This window comes from Panulirus ornatus, chromosome 30 (genome assembly GCF_036320965.1).
Source record: "Panulirus ornatus isolate Po-2019 chromosome 30, ASM3632096v1, whole genome shotgun sequence".
NCBI classification, from domain to species: Eukaryota; Metazoa; Arthropoda; class Malacostraca; order Decapoda; family Palinuridae; genus Panulirus; species Panulirus ornatus.
In genome coordinates this window covers 18961181-18980719 of record NC_092253.1, presented here as the reverse complement: position 1 = coordinate 18980719, position 19539 = coordinate 18961181, and the positions used below count along the sequence as shown (strand labels likewise).

Sequence of the window (19539 nt, the reverse complement as noted above, 5' to 3'; positions counted from 1 at the left end):
TATATTGTGTAAGATTAGGATGATGAGAAGCTGAGATTTATAGATTAGGTTCCATACTAATTATAAGATGTAGGAATAATCAGACTTGAAAATATTGAAAAACATTCTTCCGTAACTGTAGCCTTCACTGTAAAACTTACAAAAGCTGTTACTAGGTTCTTTAGGATTTGATATCCAGTAACTTAGTTTTATGAGTAGCAATGAGAAGCTTTTGTGATAGAAAATAGGATAAGTCAGCACTAGTAGTTTGTAAACTTAGCTGATACAGCTTGTGATTGTATTTGTATTTTGAGGTCGACATGCTGTCAGTAGACTGAGCCAGAGCATGTGAAATGTCTGGGGTAAACCATGGAAAGATCTGTGGGGCCTGGATATGGATAGGGAGCTGTGGTTTCGGTGCATTGCCCATGACAGCTAAAGACGGAGTATGAACGAATGTGGCCTTTTTTGTATGTTTTTCTGGTGCTACCTCGCTCAAGTAGGGGGTAGCAATGCTGTTTCCTGTGGGGCGGGGTAGTCCCAGGAATGGATGAAGGCAAGCATGAATATGTACGTGTATATATAGATATGTATAAGTGTATATGTTATGTATATTTATGTATATGTGCATGTATGAGCATATATGAGTGGATGGGCCATTTTTCATCTGTTTCCTGGTGCTACCTCACTGACGCAGGAAACGGCGATCAAGTATAATAAGTAATTAGTAAATATATTTGTATTCCTAGTGACTTTATAGTAAGTAACATAGTAATCATGTTTATTGTCATTTTTAATGTATAGTAACTGAATTTTTGCCCTGAGTCTGATTTTTACTTTTCTTTTCTAGAACTACTGGATTAATGAGGTCAGGAGCAATGAAACCACAAGATAAGCCATTGTGGTATGATATCTATGAAGCGTTCCCTCCAAAGTATGAACCAAAATTTGATAGGCCAGTTCAAGAAACAGAGATTCCAGATATATTTTACTCTGAGGATGTAATCAGAGCGTGAGTAGAATTTTGTCTTGCATTTACTTAATTGATTCTGATTTTGCTTACTGAAGGTATATTATGGTCGTACTTGAAGAACAGGTGCCCTTCAGTAATTGCACGTGTCCATGATTTTGTTACCCTTGATTTTGCTTCACATCTTGAACTGGTGTGGGGATTGGGATGATAAGTGTACACCAATGTTGTCACCATCACCTGGTGTGTTATATTCATTGTTTCTTGGGTCATGCTTTCAAGGTCACAGCTGGGGTCATGGTATTTTTCATTCCTTTTTTTTACTTTTGAATCAGCAGAAAGATAGGGATGATGATATATAAATTGTACCTACCAGTGGATGATATGTTTTATGATCTGTCCCTAGGGCTGTACCTTAAAGGTCAAGGTTATGGCTTGGGTCTTAGTGTTCACAGAATGGATCATGGTATTTTTTATTCTTGCTCCTGTTCCTCAGTTTATGGAAGACTGGCACACAGAAATCTGAAATTAGGGAACTTTCTCCAGCATACAGAAGAAAGTTCCAAAGTAATGGAAATATTAACAAATATGGGATGGATAAGATTCTGTTTCTAGGAAACTGTGCCACAGTATCCAACAGTACTCTAACTTCAGTTTGCCTGAAATCCACAAAGTAAACAAAGCAACATCCAGACATCATCTAACTCTTGCTTTTGCTGATTCAGGCCATGCATGAAGACGATGTGCTGCCCAGTCCCTGTCAGTAAGTGTCACTGGCACTGTTGCTGTGAACAACAGTAGTAGCAGCTGAGTTAATTGAATTGATTTTGCATAGAGTGATCTACTGTCCTATGTTGTAGCACAGACCAGTACAATGATATCCTGCTTTATCATTATTCACAGTAGGACTTACATCACACAACACCTCTCTGCATCTCCACTTCACACCCACACACCACTCAGCAGAGGTTTTAATTTTCTCTATTGTCATTATTAATATTATTATTATTATACTTAGAAAAGCAAATGGATTTGTATGTAGCATTTATGGATCTGGAGAAGGCATATGATAGAGTTGATAGAGATGCTCTGTGGAAGGTATTAAGAATATATGGTGTGGGAGGAAAGTTGTTAGAAGCAGTGAAAAGTTTTTATCGAGGATGTAAGGCATGTGTACGTGTAGGAAGAGAGGAAAGTGATTGGTTCTCAGTGAATGTAGGTTTGCGGCAGGGGTGTGTGATGTCTCCATGGTTGTTTAATTTGTTTATGGATGGGGTTGTTAGGGAGGTAAATGCAAGAGTTTTGGAAAGAGGGGCAAGTATGAAGTCTGTTGGGGATGAGAGAGCTTGGGAAGTGAGTCAGTTGTTGTTCGCTGATGATACAGCGCTGGTGGCTGATTCATGTGAGAAACTGCAGAAGCTGGTGACTGAGTTTGGAAAAGTGTGTGGAAGAAGAAAGTTAAGAGTAAATGTGAATAAGAGCAAGGTTATTAGGTACAGTAGGGTTGAGGGTCAAGTCAATTGGGAGGTGAGTTTGAATGGAGAAAAACTGGAGGAAGTGAAGTGTTTTAGATATCTGGGAGTGGATCTTGCAGCGGATGGAACCATGGAAGCGGAAGTGGATCATAGGGTGGGGGAGGGGGCGAAAATCCTGGGGGCCTTGAAGAATGTGTGGAAGTCGAGAACATTATCTCGGAAAGCAAAAATGGGTATGTTTGAAGGAATAGTGGTTCCAACAATGTTGTATGGTTGCGAGGCGTGGGCTATGGATAGAGTTGTGCACAGGAGGATGGATGTGCTGGAAATGAGATGTTTGAGGACAATGTGTGGTGTGAGGTGGTTTGATCGAGTGAGTAACGTAAGGGTAAGAGAGATGTGTGGAAATAAAAAGAGCGTGGTTGAGAGAGCAGAAGAGGGTGTTTTGAAGTGGTTTGGGCACATGGAGAGGATGAGTGAGGAAAGATTGACCAAGAGGATATATGTGTCGGAGGTGGAGGGAACAAGGAGAAGAGGGAGACCAAATTGGAGGTGGAAAGATGGAGTGAAAAAGATTTTGTGTGATCGGGGCCTGAACATGCAGGAGGGTGAAAGGAGGGCAAGGAATAGAGTGAATTGGAGCGATGTGGTATACCGGGGTTGACGTGCTGTCAGTGGATTGAAGCAAGGCATGTGAAGCGTCTGGGGTAAACCATGGAAAGCTGTGTAAGTATGTATATTTGCATGTGTGGATGTATGTATATACATGTGTATGGGGGGGGGGGTTGGGCCATTTCTTTCGTCTGTTTCCTTGCGCTACCTCGCAAATGCGGGAGACAGCGACAAAGTATAATAAAAAATAATAATTATTATTATTATTATTTATTTATTTATTTATTTATTTATTTATTTTGCTTTGCCGCTGTCTCCCGTGTTAGCGAGGTAGCGCAAGGAAACAGACGAAAGAAAGAAAGAATGACCCAACCCACCCACATACACATGTATATACATACAAGTCCACACACGCAAATATACATACCTATACATCTCAATGTATACATATATATACACACATACAGACATACATATATACACATGTACATAATTCATACTATCTGCCCTTATTCATTCCCATCGCCACCCCGCCACACATGGAATGACAACACCCTCCCCCCTCATGTGTGTGAGGTAGCGCTAGGAAAAGACAACAAAGGCCACATTCGTTCACACTCAGTCTCTAGGTGTCATGTAATAATGCACCAAAACCACAGCTCCCTTTCCACATCCAGGCCCCACAGAACTTTCCATGGTTTACCCCAGACGCTTCACATGCCCTGGTTCAATCCATTGACAGCACGTCGACCCCAGTATACCACATCGTTCCAATTCAATCTATTCCTTGCATGCCTTTCACCCTCCTGCATGTTCAGGCCCCGATCACTCAAAATCTTTTTCACTCCATCTTTCCACCTCCAGTTTGGTCTCCCACTTCTCCTCGTTCCCTCCACCTCTGACACATATATCCTCTTGGTCAGTCTTTCCTCACTCATTCTCTCCATGTGACAAAACCATTTCAAAACACCCTCTTCTGCTCTCTCAACCACACTCTTTTTATTACCATACATCTCTCTTACCCTATTATTACTTACTAGATCAGACCATCTCACACCACAGATTGTCCTCAAACATCTCATTTCCAGTACATCCACCCTCCTGCGCACAACTCTATCCATAGCCCACGCCTTGCAACCATACAACGTTGTTGGAACCACTATTCCTTCAAACATACCCATTTTTGTTTTCCGAGATAACGTTCTCGACTTCCAATCATTCTACAAGGCTCCCAGAATTTTCGCCCCCTCCCCCACCCTATGATTCACTTCTGCTCCATGGTTCCATCCGCTGCCGCATCCACTCCCAGATATCTAAAACACTTCACTTCCTTCAGTTTTTCTCCATTCAAACTTACCTCCCAATTGAATTGCCTTTCAACACTACTGTACCTAATAACCTTGCTCTTATTCGCATTTACTCTCAACTTTCTTCTTTCACACACTTTACCAAACTCAGTCACCAGCTTCTGAAGTTTCTCACATGAATCAGCCATCAGCGCTGTATCATCAGCGAACAACAACTGACTCACTTCCCAAGCTCTCTCATCCACAACAGACTGCATACTTGCCCCTCTTTCCAAAATTCTTGCATTCACCTCCCTAACAACCCCATCCATACACAAATTAAACAACCATGGAAGCATCACACACCCCTGCCACAATAATATTACTATTGTTATTATTTTTTTTTTTTTTTTTTTTTTTTTTGTCGCTGTCTCCCGCTTTTGCGAGGTAGTGCAAGGAAACAGACGAAAGAAATGGCACAACCCACCCCCATACACATGCCTTGATTCAATCCACTGACAGCACGTCAACCCCGGTATACCACATCGCTCCAATTCACTCTATTCTTTGCCCTCCTTTCACCCTCCTGCATGTTCAGGCCCCGATCACACAAAATCTTTTTCACTTCATCTTTCCACCTCCAATTTGGTCTCCCTCTTCTCCTCATTCCCTCCACCTCCGACACATATATCCTCTTGGTCATCTTTCCTCACTCATTCTCTCCATGTGACCAAACCATTTCAAAACACCCTCTTCTGCTCTCTCAACACGCTCTTTTTATTTCCACACATCTCTCTTACCCTTACGTTACTTACTCGATCAAACCACCTCACACCACACATTGTCCTCAAACATCTCATTTCCAGCACATCCATCCTCCTGCGCACAACTCTATCCATAGTCCACGTCTCGCAACCATACAACATTGTTGGAACCACTATTCCTTCAAACATACCCATTTTTGCTTTACGAGATAATGTTCTCGACTTCCAGACATTCTTCAAGGCTCCCAGAATTTTCGCCCCCTCCCCCACCCTATGATCCACTTCCGCTTCCATGGTTCCATCCGTTGCCAGATCCACTCCCAGATATCTAAAACACTTCACTTCCTCCAGTTTTTCTCCATTCAAACTCACCTCCCAATTGAATTGACTCCCAACCCTACTGTACCTAATAACCTTGCTCTTATTCACATTTACTCTTAACTTTCTTCTTTCACACACTTTACCAAACTCAGTCACCAGCTTCTGCAGTTTCTCACACAAATCAGCCACCAGCGCTGTATCATCAGCGAACAACAACTGACTCACTTCCCAAGCTCTCTCATCCCCAACAGACTTCATACTTGCCCCTCTTTCCAAAACTCTTGCATTCACCTCCCTAACAACCCCATCCATAAACAAATTAAACGACCATGGAGACATCACACACCCCTGCCGCAAACCTACATTCACCGAGAACCAATCACTTTCCTCTCTTCCTACACGTACACATGCCTTACATCCTCGATAAAAACTTTTCACTGCTTCTAACAACTTGCCTCCCACACCATATATTCTTAATACCTTCCACAGAGCATCTCTATCAACTCTATCATATGCCTTCTCCAGATCCATAAATGCTACATACAAATCCATTTGCTTTTCTAAGTATTTCTCACATACATTCTTCAAAGCAAACACCTGATCCACACATCCTCTACCACTTCTGAAACCACACTGCTCTTCCCCAATCTGATGCTCTGTACATGCCTTCACCCTCTCAATCAATACCCTCCCATATAATATGCCAGGAATACTCAACAACCTTATACCTCTGTAATTTGAGCACTCACTCTTATCCCCTTTGCCTTTGTACAATGGCACTATGCACGCATTCCGCCAATCCTCAGGCACCTCACCATGAGTCATACATACATTAAATAACCTTACCAACCAGTCAACAATACAGTCACCCCCTTTTTTAATAAATTCCACTGCAATACCATCCAAACCTGCTGCCTTGCCGGCTTTCATCTTCCGCAAAGCTTTTACTACCTCTTCTCTGTTTACCAACTCATTTTCCCTAACCCTCGCACTTTGCACACCACCTCGACCAAAACACCCTATATCTACCACTCTATCATCAAACACATTCAACAAACCTTCAAAATACTCACTCCATCTCCTTCTCACATCACCACTACTTGTTATCACCTCCTCATTTGCGCCCTTCACTGAAGTTCCCATTTGCTCCCTTGTCTTACGCACTTTATTTACCTCCTTCCAGAACATCTTTTTATTCTCCCTAAAATTCAATGATACTCTCTCACCCCAACTCTCATTTGCCCTTTTTTTCACCTCTTGCACCTTTCTCTTGACCTCCTGTCTCTTTCTTTTATACGTCTCCCACTCAATTTCCTTTTTTCCCTGCAAAAATCGTCCAAATGCCTCTCTCTTCTCTTTCACTAATACTCTTACTTCTTCATCCCACCACTCACTACCCTTTCTAATCAACCCACCTCCCACTCTTCTCATGCCACAAGCATCTTTTGCGCAATCCATCACTGATTCCCTAAATACATCCCATTCCTCCCCCACTCCCCTTACTTCCATTGTTCTCACCTTTTTCCATTCTGCACTCATTCTCTCCTGGTACTTCCTCACACAAGTCTCCTTCCCAAGCTCACTTACTCTCACCACTCTCTTCACCCCAACATTCACTCTTCTTTTCTGAAAACCCATACAAATCTTCACCTTAGCCTCCACAAGATAATGATCAGACATCCCTCCAGTTGCACCTCTCAGCACATTAACATCCAAAAGTCTCTCTTTTGTGCACCTGTCAATTAACACGTAATCCAATAACGCTCTCTGGCCATCTCTCCTACTTACATAAGTATACTTATGTATATCTCGCTTTTTAAACCAGGTATTCCCAATCATCAGTCCTTTTTCAGCACATAAATCTACAAGCTCTTCACCATTTCCATTTACAACACTGAACACCCCATGTATACCAATTATTCCCTCAACTGCTTTGTCGCTGTCTCCCGCGTATGCGAGGTAGCGCAAGGAAACAGACGAAAGAAATGGCCCAACCCACCCCCATACACATGTATGTACATACACGTCCACACACGCAAATATACATACCTACACAGCTTTCCATGGTTTACCCCAGACGCCTCACATGCCCTGATTCAATCCACTGACAGCACGTCAACCCCGGTATACCACATCGATCCAATTCACTCTATTCCTTGCCCTCCTTTCACCCTCCTGCATGTTCAGGCTCCGATCACACAAAATCTTTTTCACTCCATCTTTCCACCTCCAATTTGGTCTCCCACTTCTCCTCGTTCCCTCCACCTCCGACACATATATCCTCTTGGTCAATTTTTCCTCACTCATTCTCTCCATGTGCCCAAACCATTTCAAAACACCCTCTTCTGCTCTCTCAACCACGCTCTTTTTATTTCCACACATCTCTCTTACCCTTACATTACTTACTCGATCAAACCACCTCACACCACACATTGTCCTCAGACATCTCATTTCCAGCACATCCACCCTCCTGCGCACAACTCTATCCATAGCCCACGCCTCGCAACCATACAACGTTGTTGGAACCATTATTCCTTCAAACATACCCATTTTTGCTTTCCGAGATAATGTTCTCGACTTCCACACATTCTTCAAGGCTCCCAGGATTTTCGCCCCCTCCCCCACCCTATGATCCACTTCCGCTTCCATGGTTCCATCCGCTACCAGATCCACTCCCAGATATCTAAAACACTTTACTTCCTCCAGTTTTTCTCCATCCAAACTTACCTCCCAATTGACTTGACCCTCAACCCTACTGTACCTAATAACCTTGCTCTTATTCACATTTACTCTTAACTTTCTTCTTCTTCTTCTTCTTATTATTATTATTATTATTATTATTATTATTATTATTATTATTATTATTTTTCTTTTTCTTTCATACTATTCGCCATTTCCCGCGTTAGCAAGGTAGCGTTAAGAACAGAGGACTGGGCCTCTGAGGGAATATCCTCACCTGGCCTCGTTCTCTGTTCCCTCTTTTGGAAAATCAAAAAAAAACGAGAGGGGAGGATTTCCAGCCCCCCGCTCCCTCCCCTTTTAGTCGCCTTCTACGACACGCAGGGAATACGTGGGAAGTATTCTTTCTCCCCTATCCCCAGGGATAATTATTATTATTATTATTGTTATTATTATTATTGCCTTTGTACACTGGCACTATGCATGCATTCCAACAATCCTCAGGCACTTCACCATGAACCATACATACATTGAATATCCTTACCAACCAGCTAACAACACAGTCACCACCTTTTTTGATAAATTCCGCTGCAGTACCATCCAAACCTGCCACCTTGCCGGCTTTCATCTTCTGCAAAGCTTTCACTACCTCATCTCCCTGACCCTCTCACTTTGCACACCACCTTGACCAAAATACCCTATATCTGCCACTCTATCATCAAACACATTCAACAAACCTTCAAAATACTCACTCCATCTCCCCACTTCACCACTACTTGTTATTACCTCCCCATTAACCCCCTTCACTGATGTTCCATGAGAATTGGCAGAATGCATGCATAGTGCCATTGTACAAAGGCAAAGGGGATAAAGGTCACTGTTCATATTACAGAGGTATAAGTTTGTTGAGTATTCATGGGAAATTATATGGGAGGGTATTGATTGAGAGGGGTAAAGGCATGTGCAGAGCATCAGACTGGGGAAGAGCTATATGGTTTCAGAAGTGGTAGAGGGTGTGTGGATCAGGTGTTTGCTTTGAAGGATGTATGTGAGAAATACTTAGAAAAGCAGATGGATTTGTATGTAGCATATATGGATCTGGAGAAGGCATATGATAGAATTGATAGAAATGCTCTGTGGAAGGTATTAAGTGTATATGGTGTGGGAGGTAAGTTGCTTGAAACAGTGAAAAGTTTTTATCATGGATGTAAGGCATGTGTCTGAGTAGGAAGAGAGGAAAGTGATTGGTTCCCAGTGAATGTCAGTTTGCGGAAGGGGTGCGTGATGTCTCCAAGGTAGTTTAATTTGTTTATGGATAGGGTTGTTAGGGAGGTGAATGCAAGAGTTTTGGAGAGAGGGGCAAGTATGCAGTCTGTTGTGAATGAAAGGGCTCAGGAAGTGAGTCAGTTGTTGTTTGCTGATGATACAGCTGATTCGCGTGAGAAGCTGCAGAAGTTGGTGACTGAGTTTGATAAATTGTTTAAAAGAAGAAAGCTGAGAGTAAATGTGAATAAGAGCAAGGATATTAGGTTCAGTAGGGTTGAGGGACAAGTTAATTGGGAGGTAAGTTTGATTGGAGAAAAACTGGAGGAAGTGAAGTGTTTTAGATATCTGGGAGTGGATTTAGCAGTGGATGGAACCATGGAAGCGGAAGTGAGTTACAGGGTGGGGAGGGGGCGAAAGTACTGGGAGCTTTGAAGAATGTGTGAAAGGCGAGAACGTTATCTCGGAGAGCAAAAATGGGCATGTTTGAAGGAATAGTGGTTCCAACAATGTTTTATGGTTGCGAGGCGTGGGCTATAGATAGAGTTGTGCGGAGGAGGATGGATGTGTTGGAAATGAAATGTTTCAGGACAATATGTGGTATGAGGTGGTTTGATCAAGTAAGTAATGAAAGGATGAGAGAGATGTGTGGTAATAAAAAGAGTGTGGTTGAGAGAGCAGAAGGTGGTTGAAGAGCAGAAGAGGGTGTATTGAAATGGTTTGGCCACATAGAGAGAATGAGTGAGGAAAGATTGACAGAGAGGATATATGTGTCAATAGTGGAGGTAACGAGAAGTGGGAGACCAAATTGGAGTTGGAAGGATGGAGTGAAAAAGATTTTTGGGGCCTGAACATACAGGATGGTAAAAGGCATGCAAGGAATAGAGTGAATTGGAACGTTGAGGTATACTGGGGTCGACATGCTGTCAGTGGATTGAACCAGGGCTTGTGAAGTGTATGGGATAAACCATGGAAAGTTTTGTGGGGCCTGGATGTGGAAAGGGAGTTGTGGTTTCGGTGCATTACACATGACAGCAAGAGACTGAGTGTGAATGAATGTGGCCCTTGTTGTCTTTTTCTGGCGCTACCTCGCATGCGCATGGGGGGAGGGGGTGCCGTCTCGTGTGGCAGGGTGGCGACAGGAATGGATGGGGGTAGCAAGTATACATATGTATATGTGTGTATATTTGAAATGTATAGGTATGTATATGTGCGTGTATGGGCGTTTATGTATATACATGTGTATGTGTGTGGGTTGGGCCATTCTTTTGTCTTGTTTCCTTGCACTACCTCAAAAATGCAGGAGGCAGCGAATAAGTATAGTAAATAATATTTTATTTATATTTATTATACTTTGTCGCCGTCTCCTGCGTTAGCGAGGTAGTGCAAGGAAACAGACGAAAGAATGGCCCAACCCACCCACATACACATGCATATATATATATACACGTCCACACACGCACATATACATACCTATACATCTCAATGTATACATATATATACACACACAGACTTATACATATATACACATGTACATAATTCATATTGTCTACCCTTATTCATTACCATTGCCACCCCGTCACACATGAAATGGCAATCCCCACCCTGGCACGTGTTCAAGGTAGCACTAGGAAAAGACAAAAAAGGCCACGTTTGTTCACACTCAGTCTCTAGCTGTCATATATAATGCACCAAAACCACAGCTCCCTTTCCACATCCAGGCCCCACAAAACTTTCCATGGTTTACCCCAGATGCTTCACATGCCCTGGTTCAATCCATTGACAGCACGTCGACCCCAGTATACCACATTGTTCCAAATCACTCTATTCCTTGCATGCCTTTCACCCTCCTGCATGTGCAGGCCCCGATCACTCAAAATCTTTTTCATTCCATCTTTCCACCTCCAATTTGGTCTCCCACTTCTCATTCCCTCCAACTCTGACACATATATCCTCTTTGTCAATCTTTCCTCACTCATTCTCTCCATGTGCCCAAACCATTTCAAAACACCCTCTTCTGCTCTCTCAACCACACTGTTTTTATTACCACACATCTCTCTCACCCTTTCATTACTTACTCGATCAAACCACCTCACACCACATATTGTCCTCAAACATCTCATTTCCAGCACATCCACCCTCCTCCGCACAACTCTATCTATAGCCCATGTCTCACAACCATATAAAATTGTTGGAACCACTATTCCCTCAAACATACCCAATTTTGCTTTCCAAGATAACATTCCCGACTTCACACATTTTTCAACAATCCCAGAACTTTCACCCCCTCCCCCACACTATGATTCACTTCTGCTTCCATGGTTCCATCCGCTGCCAAATCCACTCCCAGGTATCTAAAACACTTCACTTCCTCCAGTTTTTCTCCATTCAAACTTACCTCCCAATTGACTTGTCCCTCAACCCTACTGTACCTAATAACCTTGCTCTTATTCACATTTACTCTCAGCTTTCTTCTTTCACACACTTTACCAAACTCAGTCACTAGCTTCTGCAGTTTCTCACGTGAATCAGCCACCAGTGCTGTATCATCAGCGAACAACAACTGACTCACTTCCCAAGCTCTCTCATCCACAACAGATCATACTTGCCCGTTTTTCCAAAACTCTAGCATTTACCTCCCTAACAACCCCATCCATAAACAAATTAAACAACCATGGAGACATCACACACCCCTGCCGCAAACCTACATTCACTGAGAACCAATCACTTTCCTTTCTTCCTACACGTACACATGCCTTACATCCTCGATAAAAACTTTTCACTGCTTCTAACAATTTGCCTCCCACACCATATATTCTTAGTTCCTTCCACAGAGCATCTCTATCAACTCTATCATATGCCTTCTCCAGATCCATAAATGCTACATACAAATCCATTTGCTTTTCTAAGTATTTCTCACATACATTCTTCAAAGCAAACACCTGATCCACACATCCTCTACCACTTCTGAAACCACACTGCTCTTCCCCAATCTGATGCTCTGTACATGCCTTCACCCTCTCAATCAATACCCTCCCATTTAATTTGTTTATGGATGGGGTTGTTAGGGGGGTGAATGCAAGAGTTTTGGAAACAGGGGCAAGTATGCAGTCTGTTGGGGGTGAGAGAGCTTGGGAAGTGAGTCAGTTGTTGTTCGCTGATGATACAGCGCTGGTGGCTGATTCATGTGAGAAACTGCAGAAGCTGGTGACTGAGTTTGGTAAGTGTGTGAAAGAAGAAAGTTAAGAGTAAATGTGAATAAGAGCAAGGTAATTAGGTACAGTAGGGTTGAGGGTCAAGTCAATTGGGAGGTAAGTTTGAATGGAGAAAAACTGGAGGAAGTGAAGTGTTTTAGATATCTGGGAGTGGATCTGGCAGCGGAAGGAACCATGGAAGCGGAAGTGAATCATAGGGTGGGGGAGGGGGTGAAAATCCTGGGAGCCTTGAAGGATGTTTGGAAGTCGAGAACATTATCTCGGAAAGCAAAAATGGGTATGTTTGAAGGAATAGTGGTTCCAACAATGTTGTATGGTTGCGAGGCGTGGGCTATGGATAGAGTTCTGCGGAGGAGGGTGGATGTGCTGGAAATGAGATGTTTGAGGACAATATGTGGTGTGAGGTGCTTTGATTGAGTAAGTAATGTAAGGGTAAGAGCGTGGTTGAGAGAGCAGAAGAGGGTGTTTTGAAATGGTTTAGGCACATGGAGAGAATGAGTGAGGAAAGATTGACCAAGAGGATATATGTGTCGGAGGTGGAGGGAACGAGGAGAAGAGGGAGACCAAATTGGAGGTGGAAAGATGGAGTGAAAAAGATTTTGAGTGATGGAGTGAAAAAGATTTTGAGTGATTGGGGCCTGAACATGCTGGAGGGTGAAAGGCGGGCAAGGAATAGAGTGAATTGGATCGATGTGGTGTACCGGGGTCGACGTGCTGTCAATGGATTGAATCAGGGCATGTGAAGTGTGTGGGGTAAACCATGGAAAGTTGTGTGGGGCCTGGATGTGGAAAGGGAGCTGTGGTTTCGGGCATTATTACATGACAGCTAGAGACTGAGTGTGAACAAATGGGACCTTTGTTGTCTTTTCCTAGCGCTACCTCGCACACATAAGGGGGGAGGGGGATGTTATTCCATGTGTGACGAGGTAGCGATGGGAATAAATAAAGGCAGACAGTATGAATTATGTACATGTGTATATATGTATACGTCTGTGTGTATATATATGTGTACATTGAGATGTATAGGTATGTATTTTTGCGTGTGTGGACGTGTATGTATATACATGTGTATGGCGGTGGGTTGGGCCATTTCTTTCGTCAGTTTCCTTGCGCTACCTCGCAAACGCGGGAGACAGCGACAAAGCAAAATAAATAAATATATATATTTTTATTTATTTATTTTGCTTTGTCGCTGTCTCCTGCATTTGCGAGGTAGCGCAAGGAAACAGACGAAAGAAATGGCCCAACTCACCCCCCTACACATGTGTATACATACACGTCTACACACGCAAATATACATACCCATACATCTCAATGTACACATATATGTACACACACAGACACATACCCATGCACACAATTCACAGTGTCTGCCTTTAATTCATTGCCATCGCCACCTTGCCACACATGGAATAACATCCCCCACATGTATGCAAGGTAGCACTAGGAAAAGACAACAAAGGCACCATTCGTTCACACTCAGTCTCTAGCTGTCATGCAATAATGCCCGAAACCACAGCTCCCTTTCCACATTCAGGCCCCACAGAACTTTCCATGGTTTACCCCAGACGCTTCACATACCCTGATTCAATCCATTGACAGCACGTCGATCCCGGTATACTACATCGATCCAATTCACTCTATTCCTTGCCCGCCTTTCACCCTCCAGCATGTTCAGGCCCCGATCACTCAAAATCTTTTTCACTCTATCTTTCCACCTCCAATTTGGTCTCCCACTTCTCCTCGTTCCCTCCACCTCCGACACATATATCCTCTTGGTCAATCTTTCCTCACTCATTCTCTCCATGTGCCCAAACTATTTCAAAACACCCTCTTCTGCTCTCTAAACCACACTCTTTTTATTTCCACACATCTCTCTTACCCTTACATTACTTACTCGATCAAACCACCTCACACCACATATTGTCCTCAGACATCTTATTTCCAGCACATCCTCCCTCCTGCGCACAACTCTATCCATAGCCCATGCATTGCAACCATACAACATTGTTGGAACCACTATTCCTTCAAGGATAGCCATTTTTGCTTTCGGAGATAATGTTATCGACTTCCACACATTCTTGAAGGCTCCCAGGATTTTCGCCCCCTCCCCCACCCTGTGATTCACTTCCGCTTCCATGGTTCCATCCGCTGCCAGATCCACTCCCAGATATCTAAAACACTTTACTTTCTCCAGTTTTTCTCGATTATCTCGGAAAGCAAAAATGGGTATGTTTGAAGGAATAGTGGTTCCAACAATGTTGTATGGTTGCGAGGCATGGGCTATGGATAGAGTTGTGCGCAGGAGGATGGATGTGCTGGAAATGAGATGTTTGAGGACAATGTGTGGTGTGAGGTGGTTTGATCGAGTAAGTAAGGTAAGGGTAAGAGAGATGTGTGGAAATAAAAAGAGCGTGGTTGAGAGAGCAGAAGAGGGTGTTTTGAAATGGTTTGGGCACATGGAGAGAATGAGTGAGGAAAGATTGACCAAGTGGATATATGTGTCGGAGGTGGAGGGAACGAGGAGAAGTGGGAGACCAAATTGGAGGTAGAAAGATGGAGTGAAAAAGATTTTGTGTGATCGGGTCCTGAACATGCAGGAGGGTGAAAGGAGGGCAAGGAATAGAGTGAATTGGATCGATGTGGTATACAGGGGTTGACGTGCTGTCAGTGGATTGAATCAGGGCATGTGAAGCGTCTGGGGTAAACCATGGAAAGCTGTGTAGGTATGTATATTTGCGTGTGTGGACGTATGTATATACATGTGTATGGGGGTGGGTTGGGCCATTCCTTTCCTCTGTTTCCTTGCGCTACCTCGCAAACGCGGTAGACAGCGACAAAACAAAAAATATATATATATATATATATATATATATATATATATATATATGTTAGAAGCAGTGAAAAGTTTTTATCGAGGATGTAAGGCATGTGTACGTGTAGGAAGAGAGGAAAGTGATTGGTTCTCGGTGAATGTAGGTTTGCGGCAGGGGTGTGTGATGTCTCCATGGTTGTTTAATTTGTTTATGGATGGGGTTGTTAGGGAGGTAAATGCAAGAGTTTTGGAAAGAGGGGCAAGTATGAAGTCTGTTGGGGATGAGAGAGCTTGGGAAGTGAGTCAGTTGTTGTTCGCTGATGACACAGCGCTGGTGGCTGATTCATGTGAGAAACTGCAGAAGCTGGTGACTGAGTTTGGTAAAGTGTGTGGAAGAAGAAAGTTAAGAGTAAATGTGAATAAGAGCAAGGTTATTAGGTACAGTAGGGTTGAGGGTCAAGTCAATTGGGAGGTGAGTTTGAATGGAGAAAAACTGGAGGAAGTGAAGTGTTTTAGATATCTGGGAGTGGATCTGGCAGCGGATGGAACCATGGAAGCGGAAGTGGATCATAGGGTGGGGGAGGGGGCGAAAATTCTGGGGGCCTTGAAGAATGTGTGGAAGTCGAGAACATTATCTCGGAAAGCAAAAATGGGTATGTTTGAAGGAATAGTGGTTCCAACAATGTTGTATGGTTGCGAGGCGTGGGCTATGGATAGAGTTGTGCGCAGGAGGATGGATGTGCTGGAAATGAGATGTTTGAGGACAATGTGTGGTGTGAGGTGGTTTGATCAAGTGAGTAACGTAAGGGTAAGAGAGATGTGTGGAAATAAAAAGAGCGTGGTTGAGAGAGCAGAAGAGGGTGTTTTGAAGTGGTTTGGGCACATGGAGAGAATGAGTGAGGAAAGATTGACCAAGAGGATATATGTGTCGGAGGTGGAGGGAACAAGGAGAAGAGGGAGACCAAATTGGAGGTGGAAAGATAGAGTGAAAAAGATTTTGTGTGATCGGGGCCTGAACATGCAGGAGGGTGAAAGGAGGGCAAGGAATAGAGTGAATTGGAGCGATGTGGTATACCGGGGTTGACGTGCTGTCAGTGGATTGAATCAAGGCATGTGAAGCGTCTGGGGTAAACCATGGAAAGCTGTGTAGGTATGTATATTTGCGTGTGTGGACGTATGTATATACATGTGTATGGGGGTGAGTTGGGCCATTTCTTTCGTCTGTTTCCTTGCGCTACCTCGCAAACGCGGGAGACAGCGACAAAGTATAAAAAAAAAAAAAAATATATATATATATATATATATATATATATATATATATATATATATATATATATATATATATATATATATATCCACAAGATAATGATCAGACATCCCTCCAGTTGCACCTCTCAGCACATTAACATCCAAAAGTCTCTCTTTCGCACGCCTGTCAATTAACACGTAATCCAATAACGCTCTCTGGCCATCTCTCCTGCTTACATAAGTATACTTATGTATATCTCGCTTTTTAAACCAGGTATTCCCAATCATCAGTCCTTTTTCAGCACATAAATCTACAAGCTCTTCACCATTTCCATTTACAACACTGAACACCCCATGCATACCAATTATTCCCTCAACTGCCACATTACTCACCTTTGCATTCAAATCACCCATCACTATAACCCGGTCTCGTGCATCAAAACCGCTAACACACTCATTCAGCTGCTCCCAAAACACTTGCCTCTCATGATCTTTCTTCTCATGCCCAGGTGCATATGCACCAATAATCACCCACCTCTCTCCATCAACTTTCAATTTTACCCATATTAATCGAGAATTTACTTTCTTACATTCTATCACATACTCCCACAACTCCTGCTTCAGGAGTATTGCTACTCCTTCCCTTGCTCTTGTCCTCTCACTAACCCCTGACTTCACTCCCCAGACATTTCCAAACCACTCTTCCCCTTTACCCTTGAGCTTCGTTTCACTCAGAGCCAAAACATCCAGGTTCTTTTCCTCAAACATACTACCTATCTCTCCTTTTTTCACATCTTGGTTACATCCACACACATTTAGGCACCCCACTCTGAGCCTTCGAGGAGGATGATCACTCCCCGCGTGACTCCTTCTTCTGTTTCCCATTTTAGAAAGTTAATACATTATCTTGTGGAGGCTAAGGTGAAGATTAGTATGGGTTTTCAGAAAAGAGGAGTGAATGTTGGGGTGAAGAAGGTGGTGAGAGTAAGTGAGCTTGGGAAGGAGACCTGTGTGGGGAAGTATCAGGAGAGACTGTGTACAGAATGGAAAAAGGTGAGAACAATGGAAGTAAGGGGAGTGGGGGAGGAATGGGATGTATTTAGGGAATCAGTGATGGATTGCGCAAAAGATGCTTGTGGCATGAGAAGAGTGGGAGGTGGGCTGTTTAGAAAGGGTAGTGAGTGGTGGGATGAAGAAGTAAGAGTATTAGTGAAAGAGAAGAGAGAGGCATTTGGACGATTTTTGCAGGGAAAAAATGCAATTGAGTGGGAGAAGTATAAAAGAAAGAGACAGGAGGTCAAGAGAAAGGTGCAAGAGGTGAAAAAAAGGGCAAATGAGAGTTGGGGTGAGAGACTATCAGTAAATTTTAGGGAGAATAAAAAGATGTTCTGGAAGGAGGTAAATAGGGTGCGTAAGACAAGGGAGCAAATGGGAACTTCAGTGAAGGGCGTAAATGGGGAGGTGATAACAAGTAGTGGTGATGTGAGAAGGAGATGGAATGAGTATTTTGAAGGTTTGTTGAATGTGTCTGATGACAGAGTGGCAGATATAGGGTGTTTTGGTCGAGGTGGTGTGCAAAGTGAGAGGGTTAGGGAAAATGATTTGGTAAACAGAGAAGAGGTAGTAAAAGCTTTGCGGAAGATGAAAGCCGGCAAGGCAGCAGGTTTGGATGGTATTGCAGTGGAATTTATTAAAAAAGGGGGTGACTGTATTGTTGACTGGTTGGTAAGGTTATTTAATGTATGTATGACTCATGGTGAGGTGCCTGAGGATTGGCGGAATGCGTGCATAGTGCCATTGTACAAAGGCAAAGGGGATAAGAGTGAGTGCTCAAATTACAGAGGTATAAGTTTGTTGAGTATTCCTGGTAAACTATATGGGAGGGTATTGATTGAGAGGGTGAAGGCATGTACAGAGCATCAGATTGGGGAAGAGCAGTGCGGTTTCAGAAGTGGTAGAGGATGTGTGGATCAGGTGTTTGCTTTGAAGAATGTATGTGAGAAATACTTAGAAAAGCAAATGGATTTGTATGTAGCATTTATGGATCTGGAGAAGGCATATGATAGAGTTGATAGAGATGCTCTGTGGAAGGTATTAAGAATATATGGTGTGGGAGGCAAGTTGTTAGAAGCAGTGAAAAGTTTTTATCGAGGATGTAAGGCATGTGTACGTGTAGGAAGAGAGGAAAGTGATTGGTTCTCAGTGAATGTAGGTTTGCGGCAGGGGTGTGTGATGTCTCCATGGTTGTTTAATTTGTTTATGGATGGGGTTGTTAGGGAGGTAAATGCAAGAGTCCTGGAAAGAGGGGCAAGTATGAAGTATGTTGGGGATGAGAGAGCTTGGGAAGTGAGTCAGTTGTTGTTCGCTGATGATACAGCGCTGGTGGCTGATTCATGTGAGAAACAGCAGAAGCTGGTGACTGAGTTTGGTAAAGTGTGTGGAAGAAGAAAGTTAAGAGTAAATGTGAATAAGAGCAAGGTTATTAGGTACAGTAGGGTTGAGGGTCAAGTCAATTGGGAGGTGAGTTTGAATGGAGAAAAACTGGAGGAAGTGAAGTGTTTTAGATATCTGGGAGTGGATCTGTCAGCGGATGGAACCATGGAAGCGGAAGTGGATCATAGGGTGGGGGAGGGGGCGAAAATTTTGGGAGCCTTGAAAAATGTGTGGAAGTCGAGAACATTATCTCGGAAAGCAAAAATGGGTATGTTTGAAGGAATAGTGGTTCCAACAATGTTGTATGGTTGCGAGGCGTGGGCTATGGATAGAGTTGTGCGCAGGAGGATGGATGTGCTGGAAATGAGATGTTTGAGGACAATGTGTGGTGTGAGGTGGTTTGATCGAGTAAGTAACGTAAGGGTAAGAGAGATGTGTGGAAATAAAAAGAGCGTGGTTGAGAGAGCAGAAGAGGGTGT

At 43.2% G+C, this 19539-nt stretch overlaps 1 protein-coding gene across 2 annotated transcripts in view; it reads left to right on the top strand.

Moving 5' to 3' along the window:
• Positions 1-19539, top strand: part of mRpS23 (mitochondrial ribosomal protein S23) — a 62790-nt gene that overhangs the window by 18736 nt on the left and 24515 nt on the right. For both annotated transcript variants that reach the window (XM_071679857.1, XM_071679858.1), the window contains exon 2: positions 830-991. In XM_071679857.1, coding sequence (XP_071535958.1) covers positions 830-991 — 162 coding nt within the window. The remainder of the gene's footprint in view (positions 1-829; positions 992-19539) is intronic.